At 37.1% G+C, this 23,324-nt stretch overlaps 2 protein-coding genes across 5 annotated transcripts in view; both read right to left on the bottom strand.

Moving 5' to 3' along the window:
- Window positions 1-3,267, bottom strand: part of LOC105196913 (ATP-binding cassette sub-family G member 1) — a 45,331-nt gene extending 42,064 nt beyond the window's left edge. Inside the window, exons 1-2 of the mRNA XM_039449505.1 lie at window positions 3,119-3,267; window positions 88-408 (exon numbers count right to left, since the gene is read on the bottom strand). Of these exons, the coding sequence (XP_039305439.1) occupies window positions 88-262 (175 nt within the window). The 5' untranslated portion in view covers window positions 263-408; window positions 3,119-3,267. The remainder of the gene's footprint in view (window positions 1-87; window positions 409-3,118) is intronic.
- LOC105207298 overlaps window positions 1-20,654 on the bottom strand; it is a 232,416-nt gene extending 211,762 nt beyond the window's left edge. The window contains exons 1-2 of one of the 4 annotated variants that reach the window (XM_039449508.1): window positions 20,471-20,619; window positions 19,370-20,231 (exon numbers count right to left, since the gene is read on the bottom strand). In XM_039449508.1, the coding sequence (XP_039305442.1) occupies window positions 19,381-20,231; window positions 20,471-20,486 (867 nt within the window). In that variant the 5' untranslated portion in view covers window positions 20,487-20,619 and the 3' untranslated portion in view covers window positions 19,370-19,380. Of the gene's footprint in view, window positions 1-18,431; window positions 20,259-20,340 lie in introns of those variants that run through there. The other 3 variants (XM_039449509.1, XM_039449507.1, XM_039449506.1) reach the window with 3 other exon arrangements.
- Between the last annotated feature and the right edge of the window lie 2,670 nt (window positions 20,655-23,324).

Below are 23,324 nucleotides of genomic sequence, written 5' to 3' on the forward strand. Positions count from 1 at the left end.
AAAATTTTTAATAACTTAAGATTTTTTATTATATTTCAATTGTATCAATTTTGTATATATGTCAATCTTAAAAAAATGATTAATTACCTTTCCGAATACTCGGTGCTGAATACGTCACATCGTTGAATTCGATGTCCACTGCAGCCATTTTTGAAAGATACGTCATACAGGTAGTGCCGTTGCCTTTGTTGAAAGCATTTTTTGTTTTCTCGTGCACGCCGTTATTGGTTCCATTTAGGTTGTTTTTTGAAGTAAGGTCCATGATGATTTTCTCACACTCGAGAAAGAGAATTCTCGAGAACGGTTTATTTTCAGCTGGCGGCTGTCATTACGCGATACTTCTTTCGCAGTGCCACAAGTTGTTCGGTATCAGCGAAAAAACGATGGACGGGAAAAAATTGATTCCAACTAAAACCAAAAAATAAAAGAATGAATAGAGTTTATTATGGCTACTATAAATATTATGGCTATCCCTGTTATCTCCGTTATTAGGTGACGAATTCTAACAATTGTTTAAAGAATTATTCAATTAATAGCCCGTAATTTATTAGTGACGCTAATATGCTAATACACAATAAAACGTTTTTACTTTTGAGCACTTCTAAACTTTTTCAAAGTATATTTTAGCATTTAATTACACTTTCTCGTTGTCTTTAAACTTGAGCGTATTATCACACGAATATATGTACATTCGAGTGTTTTTTGTCATTTAACTGTTTATTTGACTACACACTTCGCGATTTGTGCAAAGTTAAACAATAACGTAGGATTTTGTTAATATGATTTTATAAAAATTTCATATCGAACTATTTCTTCAATAAATTGATTGTTATTCTAAAGGGCAGTGTACACAAACATAAGAGATGTTATTTTATGTTTGTAGTTTAATGTTAAACAGGGATATCAATAGAAAATGTTATTTCTAAAATTTTTAAACGCAGGAAAATTTGAAATTAGAAAAAATTCTGAACGATGGAAAATTGACAATACATACTTTTTTGACAAAGTACTGTGATTTTTTTTAACTAAACCGATTTTTTTTTTTAATTATTTTTAGGATAGCCATATTACTACCACTTTTTTTCTTCTAGCGATTATGCAATGAGTCACATTTTTATAAATCACGTCTTAACTAATAAATATTTCATTACTTTGAGTTTTAAATCTGTTAAACAACACGTTGACGAATAGAATCGTTCCAGTTTCAATATTAAATATTGATTATAAACAAAGTTATGCAATAAAATGAAAATGGCTGCTATATTATCCTTTTCTCCTCTATTAATGCGAATCAAAGAAAGGAAGAAAAAGAAAAATGAGAAATTTCGCGCGCTATTGTCATCAGTCTATGTTGTGCAGAATAAAATAACGATTCTGAATATCTTCTTTTGACAGATGACAGGAATTGCTTGGTTCTGCGTTTGTTTGCAAGTTGTAATAGCGCATTGCAGTATTTGGGATGCCGGAAGTTTCCTTCCGAGAAGGAAACAAATCGTTCTTTCTTTTTTTTTCTTCTTTTAAGGTTTCTTTTAAAACTTCTCTCGGTATTACGATGATTACGTAGCTCTTATACGCGATACGTGAACTACCAGAGGTAGAATGCGGGAAACGTAATAAACAATCAAGGTGAATGACAGTCATTCCGGAATTTTCATTTTACGCATGCGCCATTACAGAAATCTTGTACAGCGCATTGAACTTGCGAGTGTTCGATCGAGTATCCACGACGTTAGTGAATTACGGCTAATAAAACATATGCGCGTCCGCTTGCGCGCATCCGCGTCAGACGATGATAGAATTAATGTGATGCTAAATTTAGAAATGGGGGTCAAGAAAGTGCAGAATAATTAGCTCTTAAAAAACCCCTAATAAAATTCAATTTCATCCCTTACAAAATCGTATAATTTTATCTATATAGGTCACTGACATTGATTCGGAACGTAGTCTCCTCGCGTATGACGTATTACGTGTGACCATTACGACATGTACGCTGAAGCTTTTATAAATGTTTCATCTCTCTCTCTCTCTCATTTTGTTTTTATTCCTCACTCCGGATACGAGAATTTGCTCGACGGGAATACAATGCGATCGTGCAGTTTTAGTCGAACCGTGTCGACTCGGTCAATTCGCCAACTCAACTTTCTGCAGTTTATTCCACTTCCAGTCACGCACCGCGATTGAAGGGTCTGATTTATTCATGATTCATTACAACCAGCGAGGGCAAAAACACCCCCCTCCCATGTTAAACCTGCACGTGTGCCCTCTTCCGATTATACCGCTGCGCATTATGCGACTTTAGGAAAGCTCGTCTCTGCGTACGCATACACACAGAAGTCAACGGCGTCATGTATGAGAAGATTAGAATTGTTGATCGTGTTTCCGGCGTGTGGTGTGCGGCATTTCGTGGAACTGCTTTGAATTCGCTCTGACCAGCTCAAAAGCCTTAATATTTTTTTAAATTTAAATTAGGGGTCACCTCATTTCCTGCTTTCTAAAGCAAATGTCACACTCGTTTTGATAGTCACGTCGTTTTTATATATTTCACATGCCGGTGCATAATCAGTAAAATGATAAGAATGGAAGCAGAGTAAAAAATGTAGATAAGAAACAAAGATAAGAAATAAAAATGTTGATAATTCGTCACTTCCTAATACATCCTACAAGCATGCGCACGTTATCGTGCCTATTTCATGTACTATATATGCTTTTTAATTATTTATCAGCTTTTTTGTTGTGTAAAAAAATATATACATATATTAAGTGCCACAAGTTTATTGCTTCTTCAGACAGCGAGTTCTTTAATTTTCTGTCGTTTACGCATTAAATTTCAACTGTTTTAAGTGACTTTTAAATTTTGTTTAAATTTAGTTGGAATTAAATAAAAAATAAGATAATTATTCTTGTAACTTGGTGATTACTGGTCTCTCAGTATTTTAAACAAAATTATCTCACAGTTAATTGAAAAAGAAACGTTTCAAAAATATGCGAAAGATACACATCATTGGTTAATATTTACGATCTCGTCGACTTGCTCCAATTTTACTCTGATTTTTCACGCGTTCGAGTCGCTATTTCTGGGAAATACGGTAGTCTTTGTGACTCACGCAAATTAACTCACGTTGTCAACCGCGGCTCGTGAATTGACACGATCACGCTGCTGTTACGGAAGAACCGCAAACGTCAGAACGTTACAAAACTCGACGTACCGCCACCAGCAACGGCAGTAGACTGACTCGGAAATAACGTTGGCTGCTCCCGCACCAACTACATATATCTCTCCCGGTCAGTGTATATGTATGACGGGCGTTCCTTGCGTTACGCTGCAAAGGCGGCCCCACGCGATGTCATGGGTCTAATGACTAGCGTCGCAGCTTATGCTATCAAAATACAGAATGAGACCTGACGAACAAAGTACTATCATCGCTATTTTGGACGTCGCGGCGTCAATTGTGCTCGAGCGGAAACAAAGGCAAAACCTTTGTTTCCGCTGGTAGAGATGGCTTCTACCAGTTCTATCGCTTTGGCGCCATCTGACGAATATCGATTTCTTTCGCAGCCAACTTCTTATGAATTTTTATCTTTTATACTGAGAAAAATAATTTTATTATATGAAGATTTATGAGTGCATTTTAATGAAACCAAACTAGATTCCTTATTATAGAACTCGAGATTTTATAATCACAGATATACTTTACTATAATCTGATAATTCTTACTAGATTTTTTATTTGTCCGTTTTTAAACAGACTGATTGAATTTGATTTCTAAATAATGCAACAATCTAACAAATACTGCATATAATGTTATATAAAAACATATGCACGTGTTATATCCATTCTATATATAATAATTACATCTATATGTTATATTCGGTATTTGTTTTCTTTTATACGAAATTCAAATTGATTGTTGAAATCATATATTTCGCGGAATCAATTTTTGCGTGCGTCACATAATTCATTTCCGCATCTTTATTCAATCGGCAGTGTTTTTATAACATTTTTTTTAATATTAGGAAAAAAATGTTTATTGTATATATTATATAATTATACATGTATCAAACATGTTCATATGTATATAAAATTATATACAAGCAACATTTTTTTCTCGGGTATTTAAAAAACGGGTATTTAAAAAGTTTAGAAAACATTTTGTTTGCTGAGTGCATAAAAATAGCTTTTATCTGCTTTAAATTTCTAATTTAGATTTCAAAGTCGTTTTATTGCAAAAGAATTTTTTTCTGCAAAGAAATACTTAAAATATTGATGTTTTACGAACGTTTATACATTTTTTATCTTAAAACAAATTTAATTTTATTACGTGTATATAATAAAAAAAATATTTATAAATGAGATCTTGAAACAATTTTACTTGCAGTGTCTCAAGATTTTCGTACTCATTCTACTGATTTGAAACATACTATGTAATTTATTTTAATTTTTATAAATGTATCCCTTATCTCAATAAACAATGTAATGTTAATTGTTAATAAAATAGCGATTAGTTAAAAATAAAATAGACAAAAATACTTTTATGAATTAACAGAAAAATTCACAATGTAAATAATGCTTACGTAAGCTTTACATAAAGTTTATTTAATTAAAAGTGTGTAGTCAGATGTTGATAAAAAAAGATGTTGAAATTGTAAAAATGTTTAACAACAAAACTTCTGCTGACTTCGATAACGCACATACTTTTTCCTTGTTTACCAAACTCTATTAGCAGCAATCAGTCGTACAAATATAAGTCAGTTTTATTAAATTTTTAAGCTATAAAAGAACAAATTCAAATTACTATTATAACTCTAGTACGGAACATGACAATTGTTAGGAACATATACTTTAAAACAAAGATTAATCAGAAAAATTTTTTCTAAAAGAAGAGAAACAGTGTAGAGCAAAGCTGATAAACGTTTTGAAATGCGTTTAAAAATTTTATTTTATTATAAATAGAGAAGTATTATAATTTATTATCTTGATCTGTTATTCTGTTACATCTATATGTTATTATATACTACACCTAAACTGCATTTAAAAAATATAGCAGATACATTATTCTGAAAAAATCAAATATGAAAGTTTAAAGGTTTTAGAAATAAAGAAAAAGAGAATAAAAGAATACAGATCACGTTAAAATCTTTTAATCTGCATATCATCATTATATTGAAATTATAAAAATTTAAAAAAGGTATAAAGAAAAAGAAATTAATTGTTTTACTCTCTAAACTAGAGAGAAATCTTCTTAATCTTTAGCTTATTTGCATTTAAATATTTAAAAAATTAAAAAAAAGTTACACACAGTTCCAAAAATAGCTGGATTCCACGTAGTAACCATGTATTTTCCATGGACTACGTGTATGTGAACTTATCGACATGATAAGATAAAGTCGCCTATTGTAAAAAATACCTTTTTTTAAAAACTTATAATTTATTTAGATTATACTATTAACTCCTATTTTTATATCCAATTTATATTAAATATGTTTAAGTTTTATCGCTAAAAGTTAGCAATTGATAATAGTTATACTTTGTTGTATATGAAATTTTTTATCAAAATTGCCGATTTTGATAATTCAGAAAAAGGGTCCCTAATATAAGACACAACAGTTTTTTTTTTATATGAGATAGATCTTATCGTCTTGGACCTTACAAGATTCAAATTAGGCTCCAAACTCAAAATCTAGTTGACCAACCAAGTAGCTCTTTTGTTACTCAAAAACATTTGTACGTAACATTTTTCTCCAAAATCTATTCTTTTTGAGATATTTTAAAGTTTCATTTGTCAGTGCTAATGCTGAAAGCTATAACTTTTAAGCCTCATGATTCGAAGATCCTCAATGAAAAACTTTATTATAGCATTTTGTAAAGCCCTCGAAATCAGAACGTGCAATAATAAATGGGAAGTTTTGAGTATCTCATATTATGAGTTTCACGCTTTGCTGTTTCGATCACCAAATCTAATAGATTATAATTAAGCAAATCATTATATCCCGTATTTTTTTTTTTATTAATACGACTTTACCACTGCATGCAGAATTTATTATCAAATATTTGTTTATTTTATAATAAATGAGGTTTAAAGACTCATCTCAATGAATCTTGACAACATCCAATTTCAAAAAAAATTTTTTTTTAACGACTACAAGCATGATCTAACAATGAATTTTCTACTAAATAGATTTCACTCCAATAGTAATAAGTTTATAATAGTATCAACCACAGGGTTATTAACAAAAGCTTCGCTACCTCGTATTAGGAAACTATCCCATAATAGGCGATTTTATCCTATTTATATGAATGTAACGCAGTGATTTTATTGCTAAATTATTTCATCAAAAAATACATATTATAAATTTCATTACTAAATGTATGTTATATATTAAACTCTATTCAAGTGGAATTATTATCTGGAATTCACGCTGAAAGTTTGAGAAAAATTTATATTGGTTTAGCAATGATATCAGTACATTACGTTCATCAAATCGATAAATTCATGTCCAATGTAAAACATATGAAATCCATGTATCTATTCTCTTAAGGATATAAATTTATTGCGCATGCCATTAGGGACAAAATATCGAAAACGAGAAAAAAAAGGCAAAATATAATTAATACGTCTCACTTGTTATCGAATGTACATTTATACTATAAAGACGAAATACTCTTAAGAGGATGCTATAGTGACCGAAGAACTTCCTCGACGTCGGCATTGCAGATTATTTTTCAAGGGAGACCAGGATATCGCTCTTTGTCTAACGCATAGATCTGTCTTTGTTTTTTGATTATTTTGCCATCTGTGAAAAGACCTATCAACTACAGTCACTGCTCTGCTTGCCATCGTTTACGTACGCTAAGTAAAATTTGTACACATACAGCTGTTTACATGTTAAACTTTTTTGTTAGGCTTTTGACTGGAATGACACACAGTCAGTGTTGTTCGTTAGAGTTTTCTGAAGTGCGGCGTAGTCTCATTTCATACATACGAGCTACAAAACGTTAGTAAATGACAAAAGTTGTCCTCGGTTGACAGATCCACGAGACAAAAATAAATAAATTTTTAACTTTTTGTTCGATTTTCTCGTAAAATTTACCAACCCGCACTTTGTTTTAATGCGTACTTTTATTCTGCAAAAGGATTTTGTGATCTGTAGAACCAATTCGAAAATTAATGAACACTGTAATATGTCGGTAATTTCCGTCACTATAGCATCCTCTTAAAGAGGCACATACACCCAGAAAGGTAAAAAAAATCGATGTTTTGATTATTACATATTGTTACATCCAGAATTCTCGAAATAAGTCTTTCGGGTCGACTTGCAGGTAGAAACTTAATTATGGAAATAATTTGAGTGAGACAAGAAGAACGGAACAGGCCTAATCTCGCGCACACATGTTTCCGGGCGAGTGCGAAGAGTCGAATGCGTCGGGTGAGTTAGAATGTAGGTCAGGTGTCGAGAATGACGGCCTATGACTCTCATTCAAACTCTTGCATTCGTGTAGTCCTTATTTTGCGTAAACCAATTAAATCGCTTTTACGCGGGATCGGACCAAGTGCAATTTTATCGGAGCGGGAATTAGAGGTAGTAAAAATAAACGAAAATGGTTAAAATTAAAGATTACAATTTATTTTAACATAATAGAAGAAATAAACAATTACAATGATAGATGGTGATTATTAAAATAATACTAATTAATTCATGAATAACATTTTTGTTTGCAGAGCACATGTGTGATAAAAGAAAGAAAAATCTTGTGATCGGTTTAAAAAATCTTAACAAAGAATGTAATTATAAACTTAAATTCTAATTGGTTACATTTGTGATTCATGAAATTTATATAAATGTGCGTGTGTGGATGTATATTGTGGTCAGGGAATTTTTAATTATTTAGGTAGTTCTTGAACCGAGTCGAAGATTTCTTCCGATTCATTGGCTACTTCTTCGATTTGCTCGATTTGCTTAAGATTTCGTTTACGATATTTTCTATTTCTTCGGGAGTAAATGGTGAGAAGGAACGTTGGTTTTCTACGTGAGGTTCAGGGGAGTAAGAGGGGGAAGGATGACGGCAGGGAGAAAGAGAGAATGATTCGGCGGACGGATTTGAGACTGGTGGAGATGAATCGGTCGATTCGTCGGAAATTCGTAAATTAGTTAGAGCGCTAGGCAAAACAGAATTTTCTCCTCGCAGGTTGTTTAATTTTTCGGAGAGCGATAACGATGCGCCAAGCTTCCGGGCTTTCTTATTTCGACGACTCCGACAGTTCCTAATAGCTTTTTGCGACTTCCGCTCGGGGATTCGATTACGCACTAGAATGAATTTAAGATTTAAGGCTACGTTCTTTCTTTTCAATAAAAGAAAATAAAATCTAGATTGTGACTACTTGAAAGAAAAAAAAGGGAAAGAGTTTAATTATGAAAAGAAAAGGAATTCTTTGTTTCCGATGGAAGCAAAGAAAGTTGCGAATTCAATCGAAAGAGCTCGATTGTATCCAGCAGAAAGTGAGAAGAGTTGCGGATTCAATCGAAAGATAGTTCGATTGTATCTTGCAGAAAGTAAAAAGAGTAATAGAGGAAGGAAAGGAAGGGTAGTGAAATAATACTGGGTATATAAATATTTTGGAAATTATACGTATGATGAAAATCTTACTAGAGAGAGAAGGTAGTCTTATGGAGAGCAAAATAGTGAATGGCTAAGACTTACTATTGGTTGAGATTTATGAAGATGCGAATGATCTGGTGTTCAGTGGAGCGGATTCAGCTTACAACGGCGGACGGCTGGTCAACGGTTAGCGGTCAGGGTGCTCGGAAGTTGCGAAGGAGCTCGTTGATTAAACTCTCACAACGCCGCGTCAAATTTAAGTGTGATGAATACGAATCCGAACGTCACAAACTCGGACATATAATGTCACGGAATGTGCGACGGATCGAACTGGAATGAATTATGAATCGCGAACAACAAATGGCGAAATGGCGAAATGAGCGAAATTAGCGAAATGACCGAAATAAGCCGGAGCTCCTTCTTTTTATACCCGATTCTGCCTATGGTTCCTATGGGATTTTAATTCGCAGGTGTACTGTCTCTTATTGTTGCCCACGCGTTTTCAGAACGTTCGGTTTCTAATCTGTTTTTCATCTGGCTAATCCATTCTATCGGTTAGGTTCCTTAGAAGATCGTTACCTATTAATTGCGCGACAAGTGTTTCGTATCGATGGGGTCAATCATCCGCGTTTTAACGCTTGCTTCCGCCAAAACCGGCACGTGTCAAGCGTAGACCAACCGTATTGACTCGACCGGACAATTTCAACTTATTTGCGCGGTTAAGATGGACCATCTGTTCGTGATTTTCGGTTGCTTGGCCGCATCGATTTCGAAAAAAAAGAATTGTTACTCCGCAGGACGTAACAATATTTATAATGTTTAATATTTCGAGAATGTCTGGTGAAAATTTCAAATCAAAAATCGGAAAAATGATAAAGTTGTAGCCTTGATGGCATATTGGCGCGCCGCTGAGATATCATGGTTGGATCACAGCCCGTCCCTTCGGTTTCGTATCTAATACCTCAGTAAAGACGCATTATTAGAGTACTGTGTTGGTGGCTATACTCAGAATAGCAATAAAAGTTTTAACAATATAATTTGTATATAATTTAAAAGTAAAAACAATATAACAAAAAAATAGCCTCAAAAACAATGCACAGCAATGCTATTACAGTAGAAATTGCTACAGACATAGCTGCTTGCATATTCAACGATAGTATAATTTCAATATTACGAATAATTAGCATTATGGGCATTTCTCTCGGACCGAATGCACACCAATATGCTACGCGCAAAGATGATCGCCACATAGCGCAAGCCAAAGTACGCGCACAGGAACAGACGAAAGAAGCGCGAATACGTCGCCGACAACAAAATTTAGACGATATGTGCATCGCATCTACTGCAGAGGACTTGTATTATGGCCCTGGAATTAACGACTCTGTGTAAGTTAAAAACATTTTATGTTTTCTTAACAAAAACATATGTTGAATATTCAAACGCGTTTTTCTTGAAACGACATTTTTTAAACTGGTACCAGAAATATCGCGACAACCACTGCACCGATTTGCTTGAAATTTATACTGGCTATTCTACATATGACTATCTATCGCGTATCGGAAGGTTTTTTTTTAGACCTCTTAGTTTTTTTTGGGGGGGGGGGCGAGAAAACGAACGAATTTTGTCTTGAAAATTGCAACTTTAAGTTTAAACGTCCGCCATTTTGTCAAAAATTGATATTTTTAAAATCGGTTTCGATACGCCAAAGATATTATTATATATTTTAAGATTCCATAAACATTTTTTGTTTTAGTTGATTTTTGGCGAAAGTACACCTGGTACCGTTTTGGATGATTTTTTCAGGGCTGTCTCTTTACGACACAATATCTCTATCATTTTGCGCAATTTCTTAATAAAAAAAATCATGAAGTTTCTTCAAAATATATATTTTTAATGATAGTAAGAAAGGCTTCATCGGTCGTAGCTAGGTCTTAGTGCTTTTATTTTTATTTATATGATTTTATATACTTCTCCGAATTCAACCAGAATGTGCGCCGAATTAATTTTTGGTCATAACACAGCATGTCGAATAAGAATTAGTAATATCACTATTCATATTAAATTAATTAATTTAATATAATACTTGATGCTGATTTGCATCTATATACCCATCCCCCCCTGAAAAAACTGTAAGAAATTTATTGCGAAAAATAATACCCCACCCAGGGTTCGAACCTGGCACCTCCGGAATCTCCGGTCTCGGTGATATTAGTAATATCACTATAAATAGTGATATTACTAATTCTTATTCGACATGCTGTGTTATGACCGAAAATTAATTCAGCGCACATTCTGGTTGAATTCGGAGAAGTAAAATCACGTAAATAAAAATAAAAACACTAAGACCTAGCTACGACCGATGAAGGCTTTCTTACTATCATTGTGTTGTTACACTATTGTTTCAATAACATATTTGTAATATATTTTTAACTTAAAAAAACCCAATTTGGTAACTCCAACAGTTTCTAAAAAAAAAATTCCAGAAAATTGCTATTTTTTTGGCCTCCTGGGTGTATATACCCCCTTAAATGAATACAAAGAGTCTTTAATTTATTTGTAATAAATCAATTACAAAAATGAAGGCCTTTCTATGAGTCACCGCAGTTATTTGTGCGTACAAATGATAAAATCTATTAATTCAGAATATTCAAACGTTTTGATCCTTTATTGGATCTTCTTCAGTGAAACACGTAAATTACATAAAATGAAGTTTTTTTTTCCTCCTCCCGCCTCAAGTAAGCTCAAAACAGGCGTTCGGAAAATGATTGTGTTTGTCATAGTCTAAAGATAAAGCGTTAATTATTAAAATAACGCTGCTTCACATTCAATAAAAAATTCATTTTCTATGAGATGCTAACTATTATCGTAGATCGGATCAAATAAGTCAGTGTCGCTTTGAAGATTCAACCTTAATTTCTGGTTTTTAATGATAATTTTTTTTGATATGAAACGTTTAATAGATACTTTTTAATTCTTTGTTAAATATTAAAATATTGTTCCAATAAATATCATGGTTAAAGCAATGTTCTGTAATCACAGACGTTTGAGTCGTATCTCTTCAGATGTGATTTCTATGTTCTTCAATTTTCTTTTCTGTAGTTGTCTACATATTTAGTGTATGTACGACGCTTCACAATTTATGCAATTGATTCTGTATATCACGTTTGAACGGGCGTTGGTGGGAATGAGATCTTTAATCATCACTATAGCAAATTTCATATTTTGCCACACATGGATATATGTTTCACCTGAACATTTTCAATTGCGTATATTTTTGTATGTCATGCATAGAATTTGAACAAATTTTTTTTTAATCGATACGCTAGAAAGTCAAGAAGAAGAATGAATAGGTACAAAAATCGAGAAATTAGATGTATTTGAAATATTCAGGAAAGAAGAAAACGTACTCGCCAAAAAAAATGTTTTTTTTTTAATTCACAGTTTCGAAAAGAAAATCATTAGAGAGATTTTTCCAACGGATTCTACGTACTTTAACAGAAAAATATTATTATTTCAATTGTTTTTAAAAAGTACATTTATTCTGCAAGATGAAGTAAGATGGTTTTTCAGTGTAAGAAAAAATGAGTAAACAGAATGAATCATTCGGTTTTTGGTTGTAAAACTTGAAAAAATATAACATACTTTATTATTATTTATGCAATATAATATACTTTATTATTATTTATGCAATATAATATACTTTATTATTATTTATTTAAATGGAACATTTGCAACAAGTTTTTGCACTATCTTGCTTACACATCGATTTGTCACATTTCAAACACTTATACGACGTTTGTCGATCAAAGGTAGATGAACATAATGAGCATCTTTTTGGTTTGGCCATTTTATTTTTTGCCAATAAATCGCGAGAATTTTGAACTTCGGAAATGTCTGTATAATCTAAGAAACTTTCAATTTGTACACGCAATACCATTGGCAACGTTGAAGAAGTGAGACAATGTCAGAAATGGCTTGATGAGAACTACAGTTAAATCTCGTATGTGATCTTTCAAGGTTATCTTTCAGTAAATTATAAATTATGAACTAATTGACGCTAGCACGATCCAACATCCCATAAAATTCTCGCAGGCCATCTACGTATTTTTCTTTCAATCGTGAAATCGATACTTTTTTTTAATCAAAATGCAGTAACGAACTAGTCTCTCGTTGGTCAGAGTATAAAAATAAAGTCAAGAATTATACAAAATGCTGTCAATCAAACTTATTTGCTAAATATAAATTTATTTTTCTTTTATTGACGATACGTATGTTTCTGACGCACTAGGTGTGATGCACGAGTAACTTGAAAAAACACTGTGAAAAATTTCCATTCATTTCTTGGTGATTGCTATCATAGAGAATCAGCTTATTGATAAAAATATTCCCCGACTCCTGTCCCTCTGATCCGTGCGGTTTATAAATGCCAAGTATTTTTGTAAATAGCCCGTGTACGAAACTCATTGTCAGTATATTAGCTGAGAATTAAATACCCTAATAAATCTGCACAACTTATTAAAACTTGTAAAGGCTACGGTTACATAAAGTATCTTTTAAAAACTTTTTTTAGATTTTTCTCTTGTACCCGTAACGTATGGAAAAAATTGAAATTTTTTATCTATAGGCAAAACCTCCTCGTTCTTACCGAGGAAAATCCAATAGAGGATCGAAACGTTTGAATACTATTGTCAATTAGCACAACTTTTGCACAACCGCACAAACAATTGCGGTGGCTCAGAAAAAGGCCTTTATTCTTGTAACTCTTAATTGAGTTTTTTTAACTTTTTTGGGGGGAATTTTTTGCGAAATAGAATGGACTTATTCTAAAAGTCAGAGTTGTGACCTCATGATTTTTTTATTAGATTTACGATCAAAACTTTGTAGAGCATCAATAAAAGTTCTCTATTCGAAAATATCTGGTTCGTTCTTGGTAACTAAAATTTTACTATCATGATCGTTATGTTAATGTATTCTAAACATGTTATTAAGTTGCATGTCTCTCATGAATATCATCTTGCTAAAGAATATTATCTTGCTCACCTTGTAGACTTCTTGGACAAGTATTGCTTTCTTATGAAGATCTAATTATACTGGAAAAAAGTACTATGATACTTATCATTTCTGAATCATATCTATTTCTGAATCATATCTATCAGAATTTACCTAATTAATTTATTGCATCTGCATTATAACGCCAAAAAATTCTAAACAAGCACATTGATTGCACTTCAGATTATATATCACAGATTAAACATCGAAATACTTATTTGCTAATGTAATTATTATTTACTAATATAATTATCACACAATATTACTTTATACATTATCAGTGACCACTTGTGTTTAACACAGCGCACTTCTTTCTATCAATTAATCATCAACGTTATTATTTTAGTATTAAGAAATCATTAATATTACGCGATAAATAAAATTATGTTGAAAAATGGATAACTGACCTTTATAACATGAATCTTCGCGGCCTGCTAAGTACTGCTAAATATAGTAGTATTATAATTCATGAAGATGTTCTTTCCACATTTGCATACATTTAATTTCTATATTTATCACTTTAATTAATTTGTATTGATTATATGTGTTGTCACGTATTTTTATCCCACGCCGGAGAGCAGCGGCGGAATACGCGATCAAACACCGGAATTACGCGCGAGACACGCGTGAGCGACGATATAACCAATAGATACCACCAATCGCGAATTTGGGCGCCAGACGCGATTATACCGGTCGCGTCGCCGGGTACACTATTTAACGCTAGACGCGGATGCACACCACGCGATAGCTTCTCAGAACGAAACACGAAATCGTCGCTCGCACGCGGCCAGCTAGCTCCTCTAACCGGTAGAGGGGCGGGATAGCGGAGACAGGGACGAAGCGGCTCTCTTACTGGAGGAGACGGGTAGGCGAGAAATCAAGCAAGATCAGGCCGATATAACAGACAGAAATAACATGTATTGTAGCATATGACAGAGACAGAGTAGAGCCAAACACAAAGAAATTGTCAGTCGAAGCAAGCAAAGAACGGAAAAGATAAAGAGAGTTGACGGAACGAAAATTTTCCTAAATACTACAATGCTTACGCTAGCGGCGCGAACAACGGTGGTTGGTCCCGCGCGGAACGAGACCGCCAATCACGCGCGCTCGGAACAGCGCGGCGAGAACACACTCGTCGAACTTTCGCTAACGGACAGTAATTAACTCAACAGCAATACAACCAAAGATACCCGGTGACGGCAATGCCGTCGTCACGGTCACGATGCACAATTCTCTCGAAGACGCGCGACACGACAACGCACCGATAACGCGGGCGGTCGTGTGATCACGGCCGTAACACGACTCGCGCACGTGCGCGAGGGCTTTGCGGCTTCCCGGGAAGCCGGTCATCCGCGAGCTTCGACGGCGGGACAGCCAACGTACACGCGGCAGCCGACAGCTGGGTGCCTCGACAAGGTCTCACGCTTGAGGTGGAGAGCCGACCAAACACTAAAAAGGTGCGTTCTATCGCCACGCGGCGGACGCACCTGCACACTAACCCAATGGCTCCACCTCAGAGCGCGAGTTAGCCGGCACCGGCAGCTCGTGGCTTTACACCGTCTCTAGAGGGTCACCTCGACGACGATCCTGTCCTCCGTTGGTCCCGTGGACGTCTCCGCAGGGATCGCCAGGCCGGGCACACTCGACGATAGCCGCTCCCGATATCTCCAGCCAATATCTCGCACGCTCGCTCACGCTTCGCACCGCAGGGATCGCCGGGTCGCACGCAAAAGCCGAGAGGATCGCGCTCGATGCGCGATCGATGAGCGCTACCCCTCCTACAGGGTGCGCGATATCCTTGCGCCTAGCGGCGCGGCCTATCAGCGGCCGCCCTTATCTAGCCGTGACGTCACGGCAGCGCAGTGTCGGGTCTCCGCAGGTGTCGTGCGGTCCCCGTCGGCATCCGATATCCTCGTCGCTCTCGTCGTCCTCGCGGACGACAGCAGCAGAGATTTCCCGCGACGACTCTTCGCCGCTACCCTTCTCGACGGACAGCCGGCATTCGACGGCCCTTGTCCTGGCCGTTCGTCCGCCCTGGCCTGTCCCTCGGCTGCGCCAATTGCGAGCCTCTTTTGCGTGGCGCATATCTGTCACCACGTCGAGTCTCGTCCTTCTCTCCGCCGTCGGTTTTCCGTGCGCCGGCCCTGGACGATCGCCTTCTCCTTGTCCTGCTGCTGCCCATCCTCCTCGCTGCTGCTGGTCCTTAGGCGACATTTGTCGAGGTGCCCGCGGATACATGAAATAAGTCGCGAATAAATAAATGAAATCAATACGCGCCGCAGTCCCGCCGGAGATTTCGCTCTCTCGCTGAGTGCCCGACCCGGTCTTACGCGCCTCCTTGCGCTATGCTCAGGCAGAGGACGAAGTGGCGAGGCAGATAAAACTGCCACGTCACAGTGTATAACTGATTACATCACATGACATAATTCAATAATGTTAAAAGAAGTATAATGAACTTTCATACAATCTTGTAGGATTTTGGCTGTAAAATTCTGAACAAAATTAAGAAATTAAACGAACTTACAGTGAAGTTCGATTTCAATTATGCTGTCTCGTCCGGATGGATAGAATTGTAGTAGCGTTCCGCTGCGCTATCCTCAACAGGTCTTTTACCGTAAAGCAAAAGGGGCGCCACCCGCCTGCACTCGGGTGCGCCCCGGTTGCACCTTCATTATTTTAAAGACAACAAATCTGAAAAAGGTAAAGGGGGTAGGGGAGGGGTGGGACTCCATCCGGACGAGACAGCATAATTGAAATCGAACTTCACTGTAAGTTCGTTTAATTTCTTAATTATGCTACGTCTCGTCCGGATGGATAGAATTGTAGATATTCAACGCTCAGATTTGTCATAAAAATGCCTCTATATATTAAAAGAGAACAATATAAACATAAGAAGTAGTAAAACTAAGTATCGCTTAAAATAATATTCTGGAAAGATGAGGTCTTAAGTATCGGACGATTATAAAACTGGGCAAAGACATCGGAGGATCTGCTCCAACCAGCCGTACGCCTGATCTCGTCTAGGCTAATTCCCTTACTCGCTGCGAGGGATGTAGCTGCGTGACGAGTAGAATGTGCGGAGAAAACGCTCGTATCTACTCCCGCTGCCTCGAGATCTAACTTTACCCAGCGGGCTAACGTTTGAGTCGAAACTGAACCGTGTGGGGCGCGCAAAGAAATGAAAAGATGGTCGCAGCCTTCTCGCCGAAGCGCTGAAGTAGCTTTAAGATACCATTGTGCCAACAAAAAGACACAAACCTCCGGCTTATTCAGAAAAGGTTTGAACAAAAGTAAAGGTTGAGATCTTCCGATCCCGGAGGTCTTTAGACGCGAAGGAATCTTGATAATCAAGGAATCCGAGAAATACATATTTGAAATCCGAATCGCTGCCAGTGTTTGCATCCTCTGTGCAGTGGTGAGAGCAAGGAGCGTGATCAGCTTCCTTGAAATTTTTTCCAATGAAAGATCCTCATGAGGATATAGAGTAGCCAAATACTCAACTACCGGAGCAGGGTCCCAGACGAAGTCGTAACGGGAACGCTGAGGCTTTAATGTTGCGACTCCTTTAAAAAATCTCTTAACTAGAGGATGAGCGCCTATATTATCCGTAGAAATGAGAGATATAGCCGAGCGGTAAGTGTTGAGAGTGGCGTAAGAGCCTACCTCAGCGAAGGCGGACGATAGAAATTCCAAAAAAGAAGGTACTGATGGGGCGAAGAAGTTGAAATTTCTCTCTTTGCAGAACGACCACCACATCTTCATAGGCTTTGCATATTGGGCTAAAGATGCCCTTGAGAGGGAGGCAAGTGTCGTATCCAGTGCTGCGCTCGGAATTCCCTTTAGCAAAAATGCCTGCCGGACAACCTGGCGGCAGCCAGGGTAATCCTGTTCCAAGCGGGATGAGTGCTGCTGAAAGGAGATGACAGCATGTTAATATCTGGAGCCATGAAAATAGGTTGACTGATTAACAACCGATTAAATAAAGGGAACCAAGGTTGAGCTGGCCACCACGGGACAACTACCACTCCCTCTTGTCTTGTCGATAATAATCTTGCGCAGGACTTTGAGAATTAAAATAAAAGGGGGGAATGCATAAAAGTAAAAATTGCTCCAATCCAAGGAAAATGCATCGACTGCTTCCGCAAAAGGATCTGGAAGCCAGGAAACAAAACGAGGGCATTTTCTGTTAGCCGCCGATGCGAAGAGGTCAATCTCAAAATGCCCAAAATATCGATCAATTCTGTCAAAATACTCTTGTCTCAAAGTCCACTCCGTTTGATCCGAAACCACGCGTGATTCCGCGTCTGCTTCAAAATTCTGAGCTGAGGGGATATAAGAGGCGTAAATGAAAATATTTCGATCTGCGCACCAATTCCAGATCTTACGAGCAAGGCTCGATAATAAGGGAAATTTAATTGAGCCCATCCGATTGATATAAGACAAGGCAGTGGAATTGTCTACTCTTAAAAGAATGTCGGCGTCCCTTAGATGAGATGCAAAACATCTTAAGGCGTAAAAAACAGCTAAGAGCTCTAGATAATTGATGTGGAAAATCTTTTCCTCCGGCGACCAAAATCCATGTGTACGCTCTATACCACAAACGGCTCCCCACCCTGTGAGGGAAGCGTCAGAAAAAATCTCGAGGGCGAAAAGGCCCGATCTAATAAAATTCCTTTGAGATTCATCTGCAAAAATGGCCCTCCACCAAACAAGATCCTCTGTCAGCGACGCTGGCAGGGACATCCGTGCTTCAAAATTTTCTTTCGCAGAGGTAAGCGCTAAAAACTTTTCCCTTTCTAAAATTTTTGTGTGTAACATACCGTACTGAACCGCTGGACAAACAGAGATCAAGGAACAAATATAGCTTGCTAAATGGCGAATTCTGCAACTGTCCCTGGATAACATATCCAAAGTTTTCTGAAGAAGCTTCTTTCTCCTGTCTGGAGGAATGGAAACTGAAAAGGAGTCCGTGTCAAAAACGAAACCCAGAAATTGACAAGCTCTTGAGGGAATCAGAACGCTCTTGCGTTTGTTAATCAGAAAACCTAGAGAAGATAACAATTCCATTGTAGTGGAGATGTTATCTAGGCATTGATCATATGATGCCGCAACTAAGAGGAAGTCATCCAAGTAGATTACAGAAAAGAAGTTTCTTACTCTAAGGGAAGATACCACCGGTTTTAAAATCTTCGTGAATATATAGGGAGCCGAGGCAAGGCCAAAAGGTAAAACTCTAAACTGAAAGAGTTGACCTTGAAAACGAAAGCGTAAGAACTTTCTGTGTTCGCTATAAATGGGCACCAACAAATATGCGTCCTCCAAGTCAATAGAGGCTAGATAATCACCCGGCGAGATGAGGCGAATTACGGTCTTCCAGTCCTCTAACTTGAAATGCGGAGCAAGGATAAAACGATTCAAGTGTTTCAGGTTGAGAATAAATCTCCAACCCCCAGAAGATTTGGGAATTACAAAATACGGAGACAGAAATTGATTCTCGCAGTCTATAGCCCTCTCAATTGCTCCCCTACTTTGAAGCCTGGAGATCTCCTGAGAGCAGATCTGCTCCTCAGACAGAGATAAATGGACAGAGGGCTCGATGGCCTGAGCTGGCAGTTGTCCCGTGAAAGGCAGCTTGTAGCCCGAGATAGCCTCTAAAATTCTTGGATCAGAAGTGATCTGCCTCCAATGGGGCAAGAAAAGGGCTAACCTACCGCCCACTATTACCTCTTCTGCGCTTAATGCCTCCTCGACCTCGACTGAGATCTGGCTCGGTATGACCGGCGACTGGTGCTCGCCCCTGATCTCTTTGTCGCCGTCCTTGTGTGAGACGCAGGGGCTCGGGCATTTCCCGATCTGTATGGAGCCACCCGTAATGGTTGTGACATTGGCTGTTGCACTCTTCTATTTACCGCAAGCGGAGTCCTAACTATATCCTTGGACGTCTTTTGCATGGAAGCTGCTTTTTTAATCTGCTCACCGAACGAGGAACCAAATAGAAGCTCGTCGGATGGGATAGCATCCGCCGTGGTCTTGGCAGTTAGGTTAAGCGCAGGTGTAATTTGCGCTCGTCTGGCCCGAGAGAGCCGGTGAAAAAGATCCGCCAAAATCTTCGCTCCGTCATTGACCTTAGCGACAGCTAGGCGAGCTTCGAGGCTGAGAGAATCCCGAGTAGCTGGCGTGAGAAAATCCAAAATGGCCTCGCCCAAGGCGCAGAGGGCTATACCTGCTTGATCCTGATTTTTCCCCGCAAAATCGTCTCTTTTGACTACCGCATTATTCTTGAGGGCGACCCTGCATTCCTGATTTAATACAGGGGCCTTAAGAAAAGCCATGGGCTCTGGAGGGGAGTATTTCTTTAGAAGTAACTCGCGTTGATCGGTTGCCAAACCTCTACGAGTCAGGTCTCGCCACGTCTGGATCACGATGTCCTCCCAGGGTGAAAACTCCTCATTCTCACGATCACCAAACAGTTGCCTGACAAGAGAGCCGGTATCGTCCTCGGCTATGTCCGCTATAGGCGGTGGCGAACTATTTTCGAGAGAGACATCAGGCTGTGCAGGGAGTGTCTCCACCTCACCTGCCTCACCTGCCATTGGAAAACGCAATAAACCGTCTGCAATTATGACAGGGAAAAAGGCTGTGTCGTCATGCCGCCTGTATTTCGCAAATACAGATCCAGCAGTATTCATACACACCTGGAGGGTCCGCTGACTCCACCTGGGGAGTCAATAGATCCGGATCCGAGAAGGATCTTGTAACAGAGACCTCCTTTGTCTCAATGCGTGACCCTTGGCTCGTCTGCGTAATCGCAGAGCCGAATCTAACCTGCGGGGAGGGACATCGGGGCCTCCTAACCTCACTCTGGGAGAGAATGTCAATTAATCGTGACATCTTTCTCTCCAAACCCGCAATCCGGTCCGAAGATGAAGACCTTCTTCTTTTCCTAGATTTATGAGATGATTTTCCCATACCTGAAAACTTTAAATTAAACGAAATAAGCGAACTGAAGGAAATGATAGAAAGACCCGTGTCGAAGAATCGCACAACAGGAAAACAATGAAGGTGCAACCGGGGCGCACCCGAGGCGGGTGGCGCCCCTTTTGCTTTACGGTAAAAGACCTGTTGAGGATAGCGCAGCGGAACGCTACTACAATTCTATCCATCCGGACGAGACGTAGCATAATTATTATTTTATCTTTGACGATATCTAATCAAAAATAGTTATTGCTGTTTGTTACGTCAATTGATATCATCAGTTTAATATAATTTTATTTTATTAATTATTACATAACATCTTAATTATGACTAATTTTTCAAAATGTCAGAACATTGATTATGATATAAAAATATATGGACGTGTGCACATATTCTATTTTATATTAAAGTTACGTAAAAAAATCGGAGGACTTCACTTTTACATTATTTGTAAAATAAAATGTATTACCATTTTGAATAATGCCTATTAAAAAGAATATTTTTATATTTATTACATATATTGTATAAATGTTGCGCTCAAACGGATGCGCAAGTTTCTCCGCGTCAAGCTTACAATTAGTTTTGCACTCGAACTTTCGGCACTCTGACGGTGAAAGAAAAGACACTTCTTGAAAATATCAATCTTTAATGAGAAACTATAACAAGAAAATATTTGCGTCCGTGCACGGTGACAGCTCAGTTCTTTACAAATATGGGAAGAGGCTCATCGACAGGAAACGATTGTCTTCAATTTATCAATCTACTAAAACAGATATATAATAATGGAGGAACAGCAAAACTACCGCTACAATATTATAAGTATTATACAACATAATTCTCGCAAATATTACGTCACGCATTTCCAATGTGTTCTTCTTTTGCTAGTTTTAAAAAAGAGAAAAATTTTTTTAAAGATTTCTCTCTCTCTCTCTCTCTCTCTCTCTCTCTCTCTCTCTCTCTCTCTCTTTCTGTAAAAGGAAAAAAGGGAGTGATGGAATACCGTTGTTTTTTTTTTTTAATAACTCAATACATATTAAAGCAACACAATTCTTTTCATTACCAGTTTATTAGCTATAGAGTTCTATCAATCATCCTACAGATAGAAGTTCATCGGGTATATAGAACGAGCGTAATTTACAGCAGGAAGTACGTGAAATATTAATATTATAAAAGACACTTTTAATTATATAAAAAACTCATGAATTAATGAGCCTTCGTAGATCTTACACACTAATAAGTGCCACAAATTTTCATAAATATTTTACAAAATATATTTATTTAAAAAAAATAATTTTTTAAAATAATTTTGTTGTCTTAAAAAATAACTTTTTAAAATAATTTCTTTTCACACAACGTTCATTGTAAGGTTGTCAAGTCGCAAGAACGATCTTACGTTCGTAAGGCAAATGACTCATGACCACCTCACGACCTCTCTCACGACATGATATAACTTCATATGTCAAATTCACATATTACGACGCACATTAAATTCAATAACATCATTTGAAATTCACATTCAAGACCTTCAAGTTAGACTAAAGTTAAAAAATCAATATGTAACATACTTTCCAAAATAACATAAAGCGTGCACTGTTAAAAATTTTTGCTACTTACAAAACTGAAATTTATCTTTTATAAAAACACAGCGAACATTAATTTCCAGTAATCATTTTACAATGTCTAAATAGACTGTAACGAAGCAATTTTAATGGTTACTCATATTCAACGATTGAAAACGAGTATATGATATTATAGTAAGAGGATGCTATACTGACGGAAATTACCGACCATTACAGTGTTCATTAATTTTTGAATTGGCTTTACAGATCACAAAATCCTTTTGCAAAATAAAAGTACGCACCAAAACAAAGCCTGTTCTGGTAAATTTTATGAGAAAATTGATCAAAAAGTTAAAAATTCATTTATTTTCGACTCGTGGATCTGTCAACCAAGGTTAATTTTTGTTATTTACTGACGTTCTGTAGCTCGTATGTATAAAATGAGACCAGGGCGAACTTCAGAAAACTCTAACACACAACACTGACTGTGTATTGTTTCAGTCAACAACCTAACAAAAAAGTTTAATAGGTGAACAGCTGGGGTGCGTTCCGTATTAACATCCGGACGACAACTTTTTGTCCAAAACCGTTCCGTTTACCAAGGTGACGTCATCAAACGCGTTCCGTTTTACAATTTCCAAACATCCGGACGACAACTTTTCGTCGAGCTCGGGAGTCCGACAAAAAACGTCTCGCATGCGCAGAACAGTGATGTATGCAATAAAGCGCGACAGTCAAATATACGAGTTACGTTTCAATATATGTATGTATGTACATACACTGCCAATACTGAAACTCTATAATAGTTCAAGTTACATATACTAGAAGTTTTCAGTACTGGCAGTAAATTTTGGTATATAGAACCGTAGATTTGCATTGTAGGTTATGTTTATTTTTTGTCAATTTTATATTTGAATATTTATATCTCTGAGTTTATAATAATGTTACTTACTTTTAGGTAGAAATTTGACTGTGTTACTTTTAGGCAGAACCTGCTAATGGATAATTTAAAGACAGTTTGTTTAATCGCAATCAATTATTTGAGTAAATTAATATTCTATGATGGAAGCATAGATGCCAATGATGAAGAAGATAGCGATGAAGACATGGAATTGTATTTGCACAGATTAAAAATCCGCATTAAT

The sequence above is a fragment of the Solenopsis invicta genome, chromosome 5 (assembly GCF_016802725.1).
Source record: "Solenopsis invicta isolate M01_SB chromosome 5, UNIL_Sinv_3.0, whole genome shotgun sequence".
NCBI classification, from domain to species: domain Eukaryota; kingdom Metazoa; phylum Arthropoda; class Insecta; order Hymenoptera; family Formicidae; genus Solenopsis; species Solenopsis invicta.